The sequence below is a fragment of the Salvelinus alpinus genome, chromosome 26 (genome assembly GCF_045679555.1).
Source record: "Salvelinus alpinus chromosome 26, SLU_Salpinus.1, whole genome shotgun sequence".
NCBI classification, from domain to species: domain Eukaryota; kingdom Metazoa; phylum Chordata; class Actinopteri; order Salmoniformes; family Salmonidae; genus Salvelinus; species Salvelinus alpinus.
In genome coordinates, this window is record NC_092111.1 from 37071936 (window position 1) to 37089320 (window position 17385).

At 44.3% G+C, this 17385-nt stretch overlaps 1 protein-coding gene across 1 annotated transcript; it reads left to right on the plus strand.

Moving 5' to 3' along the window:
- The first annotated feature begins 4186 nt into the window (after positions 1-4186).
- On the plus strand, positions 4187-17090 carry LOC139554353 (mediator of DNA damage checkpoint protein 1-like). The gene is made up of 5 exons (XM_071367106.1): positions 4187-5938; positions 6134-6628; positions 7001-7525; positions 7787-8644; positions 15655-17090. The coding sequence occupies exons 1-5, from the start codon at positions 4187-4189 to the stop codon at positions 16678-16680; spliced, it is 4656 nt and encodes a 1551-aa protein (XP_071223207.1). The 3' UTR covers positions 16681-17090.
- The last annotated feature ends 295 nt before the right edge of the window (positions 17091-17385 follow it).

Sequence of the window (17385 nt, forward strand, 5' to 3'; positions counted from 1 at the left end):
TGACATTCTAGAACAATTCTGTGCTTCCAACTTTGTGGCAACAGTTTGGTGAAGGCCCTTTCCTGTTTCATAATGACAATGCCCCCGTGCAGAAAGCGAGGTCCATACAGAAATGGTTTGTCGAGATTGGTGTGGAAGAACTTGACCGGCCTGCACAGAGCCCCGACCTCAACCCCATCAAACACCTTTGGGATGAATTGGACTGCCGACTGGAAGCCAGGCCTAATCACCCAACATCAGTGCCCGACCTCGCTAAAATTATTGTGGCTGAATGGAAGCAAGTCCCCACAGCAATGTTCCAACATCTAGTGGAAAGCCTTCCAGAAGAGTCGAGGCTCTGATAACAGCAAAGGGGGATCAACTCCATATTAATGCCCATGATTTTGAAATTAGATGTTCAACAAGCAGGTGTCCACATACTTTTGGTCATGTAGTGTATGTCCAATATCCAACATCAGTGAAAAAAATACCGGGATATATCAGATTGCTGAACACGCAATAGCCTATAATTGCAGTGCTGTCTTGTATGACAAGCTTTCTGAACCAATCACATGGGCTCCCGAGTGGCGCAGCGATCTAAGGCTCTGCGTCTCAGTGCACGAGGTGTCACTATAGTACCTGGTTTGAATCCAGGCTGTGTAACATCTGGCCGTGATTGGGAGTCCCAGAGGGCCGCGCACAATTGGCTCAGCGTCGTCTGGATTTGGACGGAGTAGGCTGTCATTGTAAATAAGAATTTGTTCTTAACTGATTTGCCTAGGTAAATTAAGGTAAACATTTTGGGGGGGATTTGACCAAGGGCCACACTGACTACTAGCTAGAACAGTAGTACAGGATATAGCCTACAGCTATATGAGGAGAGGGATCTGACTGGCTAGGATACCTATTTATCTGTCGTCCTCTGACCATACGCCTGCAATGAAGTGATATTTTGGTAAATACATTTGTATAATGACAAATACATGTTCAGAGATCAGGATCACACGACTGTGTGTCTGGGGTTAGCTAGCCATCTAGCTAGCTAGGCTACTTAGAAAGGGTTGGACTTAATTGGCTACCTACACAAAACTAACATGATAAGCTAACATAACTATGTTAACCTAGCTACAGACTACCTTCCTGTGTATTATCATCGGCGGTATTCTGAGTTTGAGAATATAGAGTATTTCAACGCCGAGGTTAAAACTGGGGTAAGTGTTCTCATAGACATGTTGAATCAGATGATTAGCTTGCAAGCTAGTTTACTGGCTTGATTGGTGTTGTGTCCTGTATTGTGAATGACTGAGTAACTGACTTTCTCTGCTTATCTTGGAGTTGTTAAGATTTGTGTTTATTGCACTATAACCCAATGCTATATCACATGTGATATAATATTAGCAACTGTTAGCCTGGGCACCTGGGTGTCTGTGTGTGTGTGTGCTGAAAGTAACAGTTAGCCCCAGATAAGTGTGCTGGGAAGCTGTGGTTAGCCTTGAGCGAGAACAGTATGCTTTCTATGCAGGTGCAAGTGGCTCAAACAATGTTACAGAGCTATCTGACCTCAGTCTCTGGGGTGTGGGAGCGTAATCTACACAGCAACAGCGCCGGACACCAAGGAGCGCCAAGAGGCTGGGACCAGTCTGAGCGCCGGCGATAGGCTGAGCAAAGTTTAAACCACGCTCAGCCTCTACTGTGATATCACTGTCTATCACCGTATAAAAACAGCTGTTTACTTACATCCTGCCAGTTTTCTGTTCTATCCTGCGAGGTGATACAGAGAACCCGTATATACGAAAATTGCATTTACCATTTATCGCTTGAGTTTAATAAAAATACTTAAAGTATATTCGGTGACTCTGAATCACATTTTGTCCTGATACCAAATTTGAATTGACGCAAATCCCTTATAGAGTAAATGTATAATGTATAAAAATCGATAGCTAAAGTATTCATCATCAAGGCCTAATCCAGCAGGGGTCGGTTGGGCTTGAACCTCCGGTCCCCTATTCAATCACCTTGTGCAAATGGTGCGCGTGACAGGTGACTTCTTGATTTGCTCAAAATCACGTGTCACGGCAGAAACACAACCAATCAGACAAATTGAACCACAACATGGCCCACCCACAACTCTCCCAGAAGTAATTCAATTCTAGAAAATCCACACCAGTTTACTGCTGGTACCAATGACTGTAGGCTGGTACTTACTGATGGAAATGAAGGTTAGAAATGATAACGTATTCGAATGCTGTGTTCATAACCACATGGGAAGGTGGTAATTTCCAGTTGTGTATTAGACTGTATAACAACATGAAAAATAGTCACATTAATGAATGGCATTCCAACAACTCTAATCAATCACCCTCAATCAATCAACCTAATCAATCATCCTCAATCATCATAATCAAACATCACCAATCATCGTCATCGTTATCATCTTTTGGTAAACATTTTTGTAATCTATATTAATTTATCATGGGGTACAGTATCATGGGATGGGATGTATTAGTGTGTGTGGATGTTCACGTGTGACTTAAGGCAGGACAGGGACAGGATGCAAATTCCTTCTACTGTAGTATCTTTATGGAAATTTTTGAGCCACAAAGACGGTTCCACGAACTTGATCATTTTTAACCTCTCCTACCAACTGGGGGATTAGAATACTATACAACACCTTTACGGGTATGGAAATATCATCAATTTATAGTTTTTTCATCGACAAATTACTGTTGAGAATATTTTAACAACTCTCAGGTCAATTTCAATTCTGTGATTATTTGGCTTCAGAGGGGGGATATGTTTTTTTTTAAGTAGCTAAAACAATTCTCACAATGTGAGTTTAGCTATTGCATTCCATGGGTTTGTAAGTTTAGTATGTTGTCATTGTTATACAGTAAAGGAGTTTAGTATGTAGTCATTGTTTTACAGTAAAGGAGTTTAGTATATAGTCATTGTTTTACAGTAAAGGAGTTTAGTATATAGTCATTGTTTTACAGTAAAAGAGTTTAGTATATAGTCATTGTTATACAGTAAAGGAGTTTATTATTTAGTCATTGTTTTCCAGTAAAGGAGTTTAGTATTTAGTCATTGTTATACAGTAAAAGAGTTTAGTATGTAGTCATTGTTTTACAGTAAAGGAGTTTAGTATTTAGTCATTATTATACAGTAAAGCACTTTAATATGTAGTCATTGTTATACAATAAAATAGATGTGTATTTCCATATCCACTCTTTCCTTTCCCCAGACTGGCTTCATTGGGAATACTACAACCATGGGCTTCCCTCTATGCCTCTGTCTTCTCTCTTTGTAAGTAAGAGTTATCTGCTTCAATACTCTTTTTTTGCCACATGGAGTTCGCCATAAAAAGGAAAATGACATTATCATAATATTAATGTAGGTTGATAGAAGATTGATTTTATGTCTCTTCACTTTCAGGATTTTCACAACTGCTTGTGGTTCAGGTTTTAGTGACGACACAGCGCTTCATGAAAACTCTTATAAGGAAAAGTGGATGGCGTCGATACCTGATGACCAACTCCTTTCAGCTGTTACTATTCCAGGAACTCACGAGAGCCTAACTTTGTATGGTGGAACTCTTATACAGTGTCAGGCTTGGACCTTGGAGAACCAGCTGAAAGCAGGATTGCGGTACTTTGATTTACGTATAGAGGCCAGTATTTTCCACAACACCCTTGATGTCATGGATGGGCATATAAAACATACCAAGTTCCATGACGTGCTAAACATTCTGTGGGAGTTCTTGGGCAAACATGACAGTGAGACTGTACTTTTGAGAGTGACACTGCAAGGGATGAGTATCTGGAATGCTGGAGAATCTATCAAGGATTTGATTAAGAAATCCAAAGATAAAGTATGGACAAAGACGTTGGTCCCCCACATGCGAGACGCGAGAAGGAAGATCGTCTTTGTGCAGAGTACCAATTTCAATGTCGGAACCCTTAACCATAACACTTTCGTCACTTACGATGGATGGTTCAAAAACATTGAAAACAAGATGAAAACGATCACAAAACATCTGAAAGAAGCTCAAAAGAATTGTGCTCATACAATTTCCTTGACTGACACCTCCACCACAGGCTTTTTCAAAGGCCCTAAAACTGTGGCCAGAGTGGTTAATGATCAGCTCAATAAGCTCTTAGGTAAACTAAAGACAGGCTCTGATAAACCAAACTGCTTGGGGGTAATCAGCATGGACTTCCCCAGTCCGGACCTCATCCAGAACATCATTGAGGTAAATAGACAACCAGGGAGCGGTTCATCTGATCACCTAGTAGAGCCTGAACCAGAGCCTGAACCAGCAGAGCCTGAACCAGCAGAACTTGAACCAGAGTCTGAACCAGCAGTACCTGAAGAGCCTGAACCAGTAGAGCCTGGACTAGTAGATCCTGAACCTGCAAAGCCTGAAGCAGCAGAGCCAGAACCACTAGAGCCTGAATCAGCAGAGCCTGAACCAGCAGATCCTGAACCAGTAGAGCCTGAACCAGTAGAGCCTGAACCAGCAGCGCCTGAAGAATCTGAGCCAGCAGAGCCTGAGCCAGTAGAAGAGCCTGAACCAGTAGAGACTGAACCTTCAGGGGAGACTGAACCAGTACAGCCAGAACCAGCAGAGCCTGAACCATCAGAGCCTGGGGAGCCTGAACCAGCAGAGCCTGAACCGATAGAGCCTGAACCAGTAGAGTCTGAACCAGCAGCACCGGAAGAACCTGAACCAGCAGAGTCTGAGGCAGTAGCAGAGCCTGAAACGGTAGAGCCTGAACCAGTAGAGTCTGAACCAGCAGCTCCGGAAGAACCTGAATCAGCAGAGCCTGAGACAGTAGCAGGGCCTGAACCTGTAGAACCTGAACCTTCAGGGAAGCCTGAACGAGTAGAGCCTGAACCATCAGCGCCTGAACGAGCAGAGCCTGAACTGGCAGAACCTGAACCAGTAGAGTCTGAACCAGCAGCACCGGAAGAACCTGAACCAGCAGAGTCTGAGCCAGTTGAAGAGCCTGAACCAGCAGAGCCTAAACTGGTAGAGACTGAACCAGCAGCACCGGAAGAACCTGAATCAGCAGAGCCTGATCCGGCAGCAGAGCCTGAACCAGTAGTGCCTGAACCTTCAGGGAAGACTGAAACAGTAGAGCCTGAATCAGCAGAGCCTGAACCAGTAGAGCCTGAACCATCAGGGGAGCCTGAACGAGCAGAGCCTGAACCCACAGAGCCTGAACCAGCAGAGAGAGAACCAGCAGAGAGAGAACCAGCAGAGCATGAAGAATCTGAACTAGCAGGGCCTGAACAGGCAGAGCCTGAAGAGCCTGAACCAGCAAAGCCTGAGCCAGTAGAAGAGCCTGAACCAGCAGAGCCTGAAGCAGTAGAGCCTGAAGCAGTAAAGCCGGAACCAGCAGATGAAGAACCAGTAGAGCCTGAACCTTCAGGTGAGCCTGAACCATCAGAGCCTGCACCCGCAACGCCTGAAGAACCTAAACCACCAGAACCAGAAGAGCCTGAACCAGCAGAGCCTGAACCGTCAGGGGAGCCTGAACGAGTAGAGCCTGAATCAGCAGAGCCTGAACCTGCACATCCTGAACCCACAAAGCCTGAACCAGCAGAACCTGAACCAGCAGAGAGAGTACCAGCAGAGCATGAAAAAACTGAATTAGCAAGGCCTGAACCAGCAGAGCCTGAAGAGCCTGAACCAGCAGAGCCTGAGCCAGTAAAAGAGCCTGAACCATTAGAGCCTGAACAAGCAGAGCCTGAGCCTACTCAGCCTGAACCAGCAGAGCCTGAAGCAGCAGATCCTGAACCAGCAAAGGCAGAACAACTAGCAGAGCATGAAGAACCTAAACCAGCAGATAGTGGTGTGCCTGAACCAGCAGAGCCTGAGCCAGTAGAGCCTGCACCCGCAGATTCTGAACCAGCAGATCCTGAAGCAGCAGACCCTGAACCAGCAGAGCCTGAACCAGTAGAGTCTGAACATTCAGGGAAGACAGAACCAGCAGAGCCTGATCCTGCACAGCCTGAACTCACAAAGCCTAAGCCAGCAGAACCTGAATCAGCAGAGAGAGAACCAGCAGAGCATGAAGAAACAGAACTAGCAGGGCCTGAACCAGCAGAGCCTGGAGAGCCTGAACCAGCAGAGCCTGAGCTAGTAGAAGAGCCTGAACCATTAGAGCTTGAACCAGCAGAGCCTGAGCCTACAGAGCCTAAACCAGCAGAGCCTGAAGCAGCAGAGCCTGCACACGCAGATTCTGAACCAGCAGAGCCTGAAGCAGCAGATCCTGAACTAGCAGAGCCTGGGGAGCCTGAACCAGCAGAGCCTGAACCAGCAGAACCTGAACCAGTAGAGCCTCCTGAACCAGAAGAGCCTGAACCAGGAGAGTCTGGACCAGCAGCACCGGAAGAACCTGATCCAGCAGAGCCTGAGCCAGTGGAAAAGCCTGAAACAGCAGAGCCTGAACCAGTAGAGCCGGAACCTTCAGGAGAGTCTGAGCTAGTAGAGCCTGAAACAGAAGCGCCTGAACCAGCAGAGCCTGAGCCAGTAGAGCCTGCACACGCAGATTCTGAACCAGCAGAGCCTGGAGCAGCAGAGCCTGGGGAGCCTGAACCAACAGAGCCTGAACCAGCAGAGCCTGAACCAGGAGAGCCTGAACCAGTAGAGTCTGAACCAGCAGCACCGGAAGAATCTGATCCAGCAGAGCCTGAGCCAGTGGAAAAGCCTGAAACAGCAGAGCCTGAACCAGTAGAGCCGGAACCTTCAGGAGAGTCTGAGCTAGTAGAGCCTGAAACAGAAGCGCCTGAACCAGCAGAGCCTGAGCCAGTAGAGCCTGCACACGCAGATTCTGAACCAGCAGAGCCTGGAGCAGCAGAGCCTGGGGAGCCTGAACCAACAGAGCCTGAACCAGCAGAGCCTGAACCAGGAGAGCCTGAACCAGTAGAGTCTGAACCAGCAGCACCGGAAGAATCTGATCCAGCAGAGCCTGAGCCAGTGAAAAAGCCTGAAACAGCAGAGCCTGAACCGGTAGAGCCTGAACCAGTAGAGTCTGAACATTCAGGGAAGACAGAACCAGCAGAGCCTGATCCTGCACAGCCTGAACCCACAAAGCCTGAGCCAGCAGAACCTGAACCAGCAGAGAGAGAACCAGCAGAGCATGAAGAAACAGAACTAGCAGGGCCTGAACCAGCAGAGCCTGAACCAGCAGAGCCTGAGCTAGTAGAAGAGCCTGAACCATTAGAGCCTGAACCAGCAGAGCCTAAGCCTACAGAGCCTGAGCCTACAGAGCCTGAACCAGCAGAGCCTGAAGCAGCAGAGACAGAACAACTAGCAGAGCATGAAGAACCTAAACCAGCAGAACCTGGGCCTGCAGAACCTGAACCAGCTGAGCCTGAACCCGCAGAACCTAAACTATTAGAGCCTGCACCCACAGATTCTGAACCAGCAGAGCCTGAAGCAGCAGATCCTGAACTAGCAGAGCCTGGGGAGCCTGAACCAGCAGAGCCTGAACCAGCAGAACCTGAACCAGGAGAGCCTGAACCAGGAGAGCCTGAACTGGTAGAGCCTGAACCAGAAGAGCCTGAACTGGTAGAGCCTGAACCAGGAGAGTCTGGACCAGCAGCACCAGAAGAACCTGATCCAGCAGAGCCTGAGCCAGTAGAAGAGCATGAACCAGTAGAGCCGGAACCTTCAGGAGAGTCTGAGCAAGTAGAGCCTGAAACAGAAGTGCCTGAACCAGCAGAGCATGAGCCAGTAGAGCCTGCACACGCAGATTCTGAACCAGCAGAGCCTGAAGCAGCAGATCCTGAAATAGCAGAGCCTGGGGAGCCTGAACCAGCAGAGCCTGAACCAGCAGAACCTGAACCTGTAGAGCCTGAACCAGGAGAGCCTGAACCGGTAGAGCCTGAACCGGTAGAGCCTGAACCTGTAGAGCCTGAACCAGGAGAGCCTGAACCAGGAGAGCCTGAACCAGGAGAGCCTGAACTGGTAGAGCCTGAACCAGGAGAGTCTGGACCAGCAGCACCGGAAGAACCCGATCCAGCAGAGCCTGAGCCAGTAGAAGAGCCTGAACCAGCAGAGCCTGAACCAGTAGAGCCGGAACCTTCAGGAGAGTCTGAGCTAGTAGAGCCTGAAACAGAAGAGCCTGAACCAGCAGAAACTGAACCCGCAGTACCTGAACCAGTCGAGCCTGAACCAACAGAGCCTGAGCCATCAGTGCCTGCACCCGCAGATTCTGAACCAGTAGAGCCTCAACCAACAGAGCCTGAGCCAGCAATGCCTAATTCTGCAGAGTCGGAACCAGCAGAGTCTGAACTAGTAGAGCCTGAAACAGAAGAGCCTGAACCAGCAGAGACTGAACCAGTTGAGCCTGAACCAACAGAGCCTGAGCCATCAGAGCCTGCATCCGCAGATTCTGAACCAGTAGAGCCTGAACCAACAGAGCCTGAGCCATCAGAGCCTGCATCCGCAGATTCTGAACCAGTAGAGCCTGAACCAGCAGAGCCTGAGCCAGCAATGCCTAATTCCGCAGAGTCTGAACCAGCAGAGCCTGAACTAGCAGAGCCTGAACCAGCAAAGCCGGAACCATCAGATAATGACCCGGCAGAGCCTGATCCAGTAGAGCCTGAACCTTCAAGGGAGCCTGAACCAGTAGCACCTGAACCAGCAGAGCCTTGGGTGCCTGAACCTCCAGGGGATTCTGAAGAACCTAAGGAAAAACCTAGGAAGAAGAAGAAGAAATGTCATAAGAAACATAAGACTAACATATAAGTATTAACATACAATTCAGTTATTGTCCAATGAAACTCAGACCTGTGCCCAAACCCCCCAAAAATATATACAATGTAAAATCTTCCAAACATTTATTTGTCTGGACTTCCATTGTGTTCTGAGGCCATAGTAAGAGGCAGCTAAATAGAGTGTAGTTGATGTGTTGTGAGAAGAGAGTTCCACACTTCTAATACAGTTGGAAACAATATACAGCAGAGGTGTCAAACTCATTCCACAGAGGGCCTAGAGTCTGCAGCATAGACAACCAGTGGAGCGGAGTTCCTTACTAATGATTGACCTTATTATATCAATTAAGTACAAGGGGGAAGCAAAAACCCGCAGACACTCGGCCGTCCGTGGAACGAGTTTGACACGTGATATACAATATATCTGGTTCTTCTTTATGTACATTACAATTACGGTTGGCTCTCTTCTTCAATATTACATGTACATTTCACCTCAATAACATTTGAAATAAAGATTAAACCAATACATTTATCTGCTCTTCCTTCATGTACATCTGCATCAACTGAACCGACTAGGCTAGAGCGAGAGCTAGAGTTGATTGAGTGAGAGTGTGAGAAGCAACCAGTAAACGTGAGTTCCCCCTCTGCTGGCAGCAACACTGTCATTCCAATACACAGTCTGATGGTTCGAGTACAATTGCAATTGCATGTTTAATAGAGAAGACAAATGTTACACTGCTTTGCAGTTGAAGACGTGATGGTTACTGGTAAATTAACACATCTGCACTTGGGACTCTTTGATGATTTGTTCCCTACCCAAAGAATATTGCAACTTCTAACTCATAACTAAACCCACAGTCAGTAACTCCTAGAGAATTAAATGTAACAGTACTACTGGAAATAAAACGTTACATTAATGTTGTCTTCAAGATGACCAGATCCTCCCTCTTGAAAAGTACAGTTGAAGTCGGAAGTTTACATACACTTAGGTTGGAGTCATTAAAACTCATTTTTCAACCACTCCACAAACGTCTTGTTAACAAACTATAGTTTGTCGGTTAGGACATCTACTTCGTGCATGACACAAGTCATTTTTCCAACAATTGTTTACAGACAGATTATTTCACTTATAATTCACTGTATCACAATTCAAGTGGGTCAGAAGTTTACATACACCAAGTTGACTGTGCCTTTAAACAGCTTGGACAATTCCAGAAAATTATGTCATGGCTTTAGAAGCTTCTGGTAGGCTAATTGACATCATTTGAGTCAATTGGAGGTGTACTTGTGGATGTATTTCAAGGCCTACCTTCAAACTCAGTGCCTCTTTGCTTGATATCATGGGAAAATCAAAAGAAATCAGCCAAGACCTCAGAAACAAAATTGTAGACCTCCACAAGTCTGGTTCATCCTGGGGAGAAATTTCCAAATGCCTGAAGGTACCACGTTCATCTGTACAAACAATAGTACGCAAGTATAAACACCATTGGACCACGCAGCCGTCATACCGCTCAGGAAGGAGACGCGTTCTGCCTCCTAGAGATTAACGTACTTTGGTGCGAAAAGTGTGAATCAATCCCAGAACAACAACAAAGGACCTTGTGAAGATGCTGGAGGAAACAGGTACAAAAGTATCTATATCCACTGTAAAATGAGTCCTATATCGACATAACCTGAAAGGCCGCTCAGCAAGGAAGAAGCCACTGCTCCAAAACCGCAATAAAAAAAACTGTCTATGGTTTGCAACTACACATGGGGACAAAGATCGTACTTTTTGGAGAAATGTCCTGGTCTGATGAAACAAAAATAGAACTGTTTGGCCATAATGACCATTGTTATTGTTGGAAGAAAAAGGGGAGGCTTGCAAGCCGAAGAACACCATCCCAACCGTGAAGCACGGGGGTGGTAGCATCATGTTGTGGGGGTGCTTTGTTGCAGGAGGGACTGGTGCACTTCACAAAATAGATGGCATCACGAGGCAGGGGAAATTATGTGGATATATTGAAGCAACATCTCAAGACATCAGTCAGGAAGTTAACACTTGGTTGCAAATGGGTCTTCCAAATGGACAATGACCCCAAGCATACTTCCAAAGTTGTGGAAAAATGGCTTAAGGACAACAAAGTCAAGGTATAGGCGTGGCCATTACAAAGCCCTGACTTCAATCCTAAAGTAAATTTGTGGGCAGAACTGAAAAAGCTTGTATGAGCAAGGAGGCCTACAAACCTGACTCAGTTACACAGTTTTGTCAGGAGGAATGGGCCAAAAATCACCCAACTTATTGTGGGTAGCTTGTGGAAGGCTGCATGGAATGTTTGAGCCAAGTTCAACGATTTAAAGGCAATGCTACCAAAAACGAATTGAGTGTATGTAAACTTCTGACCCACTGGGAATGTGATGAAGGAAATAAAAGCTGAAATAAATCATTCCCTCTACTATTATTCTGACATTTCACATTCTTAAAATGAAGTGGTGATCCTAACTGACCTAAGACAGGGACTTTTTACTAGGATTAAATGTCAGGAATTGTAAAAAACTGAGTTTAAATGTATTTGGCTAAGGTGTATGTAAACTTCCGACTTCAACTGTATCTATTCAAAGATTTAGGGTTTATAATCTCTTTCTGTGTTGAAACAGGAAATAAGTTTAAAAAAAGTCATACAGCAGAGTTTCTGAAACTTTCTCTTGAAATGTAAGTCAAAAACAATTAGATATGTCCAGCAGACAGACAGATATTATTCATTGTAATGCATACATTATGATCCATACGAAAATAGCCGATGCATTTAAACTTCTTATGGCTGCAATCCCGCTACCGGGATCGATATGACAACAGCCAGTGAAAGTGCAGGGCGCCAAATTCAAACAACAGAAATCTCATAATTAAAAATCCTCAAACATACATGTGTCTTATATTATTTTAAAGGTAATCTTGTTGTTAATCCCACCAAAGTGTCCGATTTCACATATGCTTTTCAGCGAAAGCACTACAAACGATTATGTTAGGTCACCACCAAACCACAATAAGCACAGCCATTTTTCCAGCGAAAGATAGCAGTCAGAAAAAGCAGAAATAGAGATAAAATTAATCACGAACCTTTGATTATCTTCATCAGATGACACTCATAGGACTTCATGTTACACAATACATGCATGTTTTGTTTGATAAAGTTCATATTTATATAAAAAACTCTGAGTTTACATTGGCGCGTTACATTCACTAGTTCCAAAAACATCAAGTGATTTTGCATAGCCACATCGTTTCAACAGAAATACTCATCATAAATGTAGATGATAATACAAGTTATACACATGGAATTATAGATATACCTCTCCTTAATGCAACCGCTGTGTCAGATTTCAAAAAAACTTTACGGAAAAAGCAAATCATGCAATAATCTGAGACGGAGCTCAGAACAATAGCCAAATTAGCCGCCATGTTGGGGTCAACAGAAACCAGAAAATACATGATAAATGTTTCCTTACCTTTGATGAACTTCATCAGAATGCAGTCCTAGGAATCCCAGGTCCACAATAAATGCTTGATTTGTTCGATAATGTCCGTTATTTATGTCCAATTAGCTACTTTGGTTTGCGCGTTTGGTAAACAATTCCAAAGTCACAAAGCGTGTCCACTATAACGTGACGAACGTTCCAACCGGAGAATTAGATTGACTTCAGTTGAGCGATGGAACGGAGATGCCTATCACGTGAACGCGCGTGGTCAAAGCATGGTCAGCTCGTGGCAGTGGTGACTAATTCCTGTCTCCTTCGCATTAGAGTCATCAGACAAAGATCTATTGACTGTTGACATCTAGTGGAAGCCGTAGGAAGTGAAAACTCATCAATATCTCGCTGTAATTTCAATGAGAGCTTGGTTGAAAATCTAGCACCCTCAGAAAAAATACAAACAGGAAGTGGAACTTCAGGTTTTTGCCTGCCATATGAGTTCTGTTATACTCACAGACATAATTCAAACAGTTTTAGAAACTTCAGAGTGTTTTCTATCCAATACTAATAGTAATATGCAAATATTAGCAACTATGACTGAGGAGCAGGCCGTTTCCTCTGGGCACCTCTGTGCACCTTTCATCCAAGCTACTCAATACTGCCCCTGCAGCCATAAGAACTTAATCAGGTACTGCATAACAGGATTTTCTGTGTGCTCTTGAGAATGGAATATGAAAAACAACTCAGACACATGCCTACATGATGAAGTCAGGTAAGAGCTTCACGCATACAGTGCAGATAAAGGGTGTATTGTTCGGTCACATAGCTCATCAGACCACACAGGTGACTTCTCTGTCTGGTCGAACACGGGCTGGCTGGGCTGGGTCAAAGTTTCTACAAACATTGAGTTGGCCTTTATCCTCCTTTCATGGTGTTGGAAAATGTAGAGTAGTTATGTTCCAGCTTTGTCAATGGAATCTCAAATGCATACTTCCTCATTTTGATTATAGACCATACAATGGCTCTATAGGCGGTAGATAATAGACAGTGCACTATAATAGTATTTATGACAGTGTAAAGCTCACCAAGATTACCAGCCTTTTTCCCCTTGATGTCATCAACAACCCTTAGAAAGGACATTTTAATTATTGGGTGTAGCAAATGTTTCTGTAATGATGAAGGAAACGATCCAAAGTAAAAAAGTCCAACAACTCTCTCATCATCATCCTCATCCTTATCATCTTTTGGTAAACATTTTTGTAATCTATATTAATTTATCATGGGGTACAGCATCATGGGATGGGATGTATTAGTGTGTGTGGATGTTCACGTGTGACTTAAGGCAGGACAGGGACAGGATGCAAATTCCTTCTACTGTAGTATCTTTATGGAAATTTTTGAGCCACAAAGACGGTTCCACGAACTTGATCATTTTTAACCTCTCCTACCAACTGGGGGATTAGAATACTATACAACACCTTTACAGGTAAGGAAATATCATCAATTTATTGTTTTTTCATCGACAATTTGGCTGATTGAAAATTACTGTTGAGAATAGTTTGATAACTGTCAGATCACTTTCAATTGTGTGATTATTTGGCCTTGTGGCTTCTGAGGGGGATCTATATATATACATATATTAAGAGCTAAAACAATTCTCACAATGTGAGTTCAGCTATTGCATTCCATGGGTTTGTAAGTTTAGTATTTAGTCATTGTTTTACAGTAAAGGAGTTTAGTATATAGTCATTGTTTTACAGTAAAGGAGTTTAGTATGTAGTCATTGTTTTACAGTAAAGGAGTTTAGTATTTAGTCATTGTTTTACAGTAAAGGAGTTTAGTATGTAGTCATTGTTTTACAGTAAAGGAGTTTAGTATGTAGTCATTGTTTTACAGTAAAGGAGTTTAGTATTTAGTCATTGTTTTACAGTAAAGGAGTTTAGTATGTAGTCATTGTTTTACAGTAAAGGAGTTTAGTATTTAGTCATTGTTTTACAGTAAAGGAGTTTAGTATGTAGTCATTGTTTTACAGTAAAGGAGTTTAGTATTTAGTCATTGTTTTACAGTAAAGGAGTTTAGTATGTAGTCATTGTTTTACAGTAAAAGAGTTTAGTATATAGTCATTGTTTTACAGTAAAGGAGTTTATTATTTAGTCATTGTTATACAGTAAAGTAGTTTAGTATGTAGTCATTGTTATACAGTAAAAGAGTTTAGTATGTAGTCATTGTTTTACAGTAAAGGAGTTTAGTATTTAGTCATTATTATACAGTAAAGCACTTTAATATGTAGTCATTGTTATACAATAAAATAGATGTGTATTTCCATATCCACTCTTTCCTTTCCCCAGACTGGCTTCATTGGGAATACTACAACCATGGGCTTCCCTCTATGCCTCTGTCTTCTCTCTTTGTAAGTAAGAGTTATCTGCTTCAATACTCTATTTTTTGCCACATGGAGTTCGCCATAAAAAGGAAAATGACATTATCATAATATTAATGTAGGTTGATAGAAGATTGATTTTATGTCTCTTCACTTTCAGGATTTTCACAACTGCTTGTGGTTCAGGTTTTAGTGACGACACAGCGCTTCATGAAAACTCTTATAAGGAAAAGTGGATGGCGTTGATACCTGATGACCAACTCCTTTCAGCTGTTACTATTCCAGGAACTCACGAGAGCCTAACTTTGTATGGTGGAACTCTTATACAGTGTCAGGCTTGGACCTTGGAGAACCAGCTGAAAGCAGGATTGCGGTACTTTGATTTACGTATAGAGGCCAGTATTTTCCACAACACCCTTGATGTCATGGATGGGCATATAAAACATACCAAGTTCCATGACGTGCTAAACATTCTGTGGGAGTTCTTGGGCAAACATGACAGTGAGACTGTACTTTTGAGAGTGACACTGCAAGGGATGAGTATCTGGAATGCTGGAGAATCTATCAAGGATTTGATTAAGAAATCCAAAGATAAAGTATGGACAAAGACGTTGGTCCCCCACATGCGAGACGCGAGAAGGAAGATCGTCTTTGTGCAGAGTACCAATTTCAATGTCGGAACCCTTAACCATAACACTTTCGTCACTTACGATGGATGGTTCAAAAACATTGAAAACAAGATGAAAACGATCACAAAACGTCTGAAAGAAGCTCAAAAGAATTGTGCTCATACAATTTCCTTGTCTGACACATCCGCCACAGGCTTTTTCAAAGGCCCTAAAACTGTGGCCAGAGTGGTTAATGATCAGCTCAATAAGCTCTTAGGTAAACTAAAGACAGGCTCTGATAAACCAAACTGCTTGGGGGTAATCAGCATGGACTTCCCCAGTCCAGACCTCATCCAGAACATCATTGAGGTAAATAAACAACCAGGGAGCGGTTCATCTGATCACCTAGTAGAGCCTGAACCAGAGCCTGAACCAGCAGAGCCTGAGCCAGTAGAAGAGCCTGAACCAGTAGAAGAGCCTGAACCAGTAGAAGAGCCTGAACCAGTAGAAGAGCCTGAACCAGCAGAGCCTGAGCCAGTAGAAGAGCCTGAACCAGCAGAGCCTGAACCAGCAGAGCCTGAGCCAGTAGAAGAACCTGAACCAGTAGAGCCTGAGCCAGTAGAAGAGCCTGAACCTGCAGAACCTGAACCAGTAGAGCTTGAACCAGCAGAGCCTGAGCCAGTAGAAGAGCCTGAACCAGCAGAGCCTGAACCAGAAGAGCCTGAGCCAGTGCCAGTAGAAGAGCCTGAACCAGTAGAGCCTGAACCAGTAGAAGAGCCTGAACCTGCAGAACCTGAACCAGTAGAACCTGAGCCAGTAGAGGAGCCTGAACCTGCAGAACCTGAACCAGTAGAGCCTGAACCAGCAGAGCCTGAGCCAGTAGAGCCTGAACCAGCAGACCCTGAGCCAGCAGAGCCTGAGCCAGTAGAGGAGCCTGAACCAGTAGAGCCTGAGCCAGTAGAAGAGCCTGAACCAGCAGAGCCTGAAATCGCAGAACCTGAACCAGTAGAGCCTGAACCTGCAGAGCTTGGACCAGCAGAGCCTGAACCAGCAGAGCCTGAGCCAGTAGAGCCTGAGCCAGTAGAAGAGCCTGAGCCAGTAGAGCCTGAACCAGCAGAGCCTGAGCCAGTAGAAGAGCCTGAACCAGTAGAAGAGCCTGAGCCAATAGAGCCTGAACCAGCAGAGCCTGAGCCAGTAGAGCCTGAACCAGTAGAACCTGAGCCAGTAGAAGAGCTTGGACCAGCAGAGCCTGAACCAGCAGAGCTTGAAGAATCTGAACCAGCAGAGCCTGAACCAGCAGAGCCTGAAGAACCTGAACCAGTAGAGCCTGAACCAGCAGAGCCTGTACCAGCAGAGCCTGAAGAACCTGAACCAGTAGAGCCTGAACCAGCAGAGCCTGAACCAGCAGAGCCTGCACCAGTAGCACCTGAACCAGCAGAGCCTTGGGTGCCTGAACCTCCAGAGGATCCTGAAGAACCTAAGGAAAAACCTAGGAAGAAGAAGAAGAAATGTCATAAGAAACATAAGACTAACATATAAGTATTAACATACAATTCAGTTATTGTCCAATGAAACTCAGACCTGTGCCCAAACCCCCCAAAAATATATACAATGTAAAATCTTCCAAACATTTATTTGTCTGGACTTCCATTGTGTTCTGAGGCCATAGTAAGAGGCAGCTAAATAGAGTGTAGTTGATGTGTTGTGGGAAGAGAGTTCCACACCTCTAATACAGTTTGAAACAATATACAGCAGAGGTGTCAAACTCATTCCACAGAGGGCCTAGAGTCTGCAGCTTAGACAACCAGTGGAGGGGAGTTCCTTACTAATGATTGACCTTATTATATCAATTAAGTACAAGGGGGAAGCAAAAACCCGCAGACACTCGGCCGTCCGTGGAACGAGTTTGACACGTGATATACAATATATCTGGTTCTTCTTTATGTACATTACAATTACGGTTGGCTCTCTTCAATATTACATGTACATTTCACCTCAATAACATTTGAAATAAAGATTAAACCAATACATTTATCTGCTCTTCCTTCATGTACATCTGCATCAACTGAACCGACTAGGCTAGAGCGAGAGCTAGAGTTGATTGAGTGAGAGTGTGAGAAGCAACCAGTAAACGTGAGTTCCCCCTCTGCTGGCAGCAACCACTGTCATTCCAATACACAGTCTGATGGTTCGAGTACAATTGCAATTGCATGTTTAATAGAGAAGACAAATGTTACACTGCCT

Excerpts from the sequence above, each read along its gene's own strand:
- LOC139554353 (XM_071367106.1), top strand. The coding sequence starts at position 4,187 with ATGGACTTCCCCAGTCCGGACCTCATCCAGAACATCATTGAGGTAAAT. Across the intron at positions 7,526-7,786 it reads AACCAGGAGAGCCTGAACTG|CCTGGGGAGCCTGAACCAGC; the intron begins GTAGAGCCTGAA and ends GAAATAGCAGAG. Across the intron at positions 8,645-15,654 it reads CTGAACCAGCAGAGCCTTGG|CCTGAACCAGCAGAGCCTGA; the intron begins GTGCCTGAACCT and ends CCAGTAGAAGAG.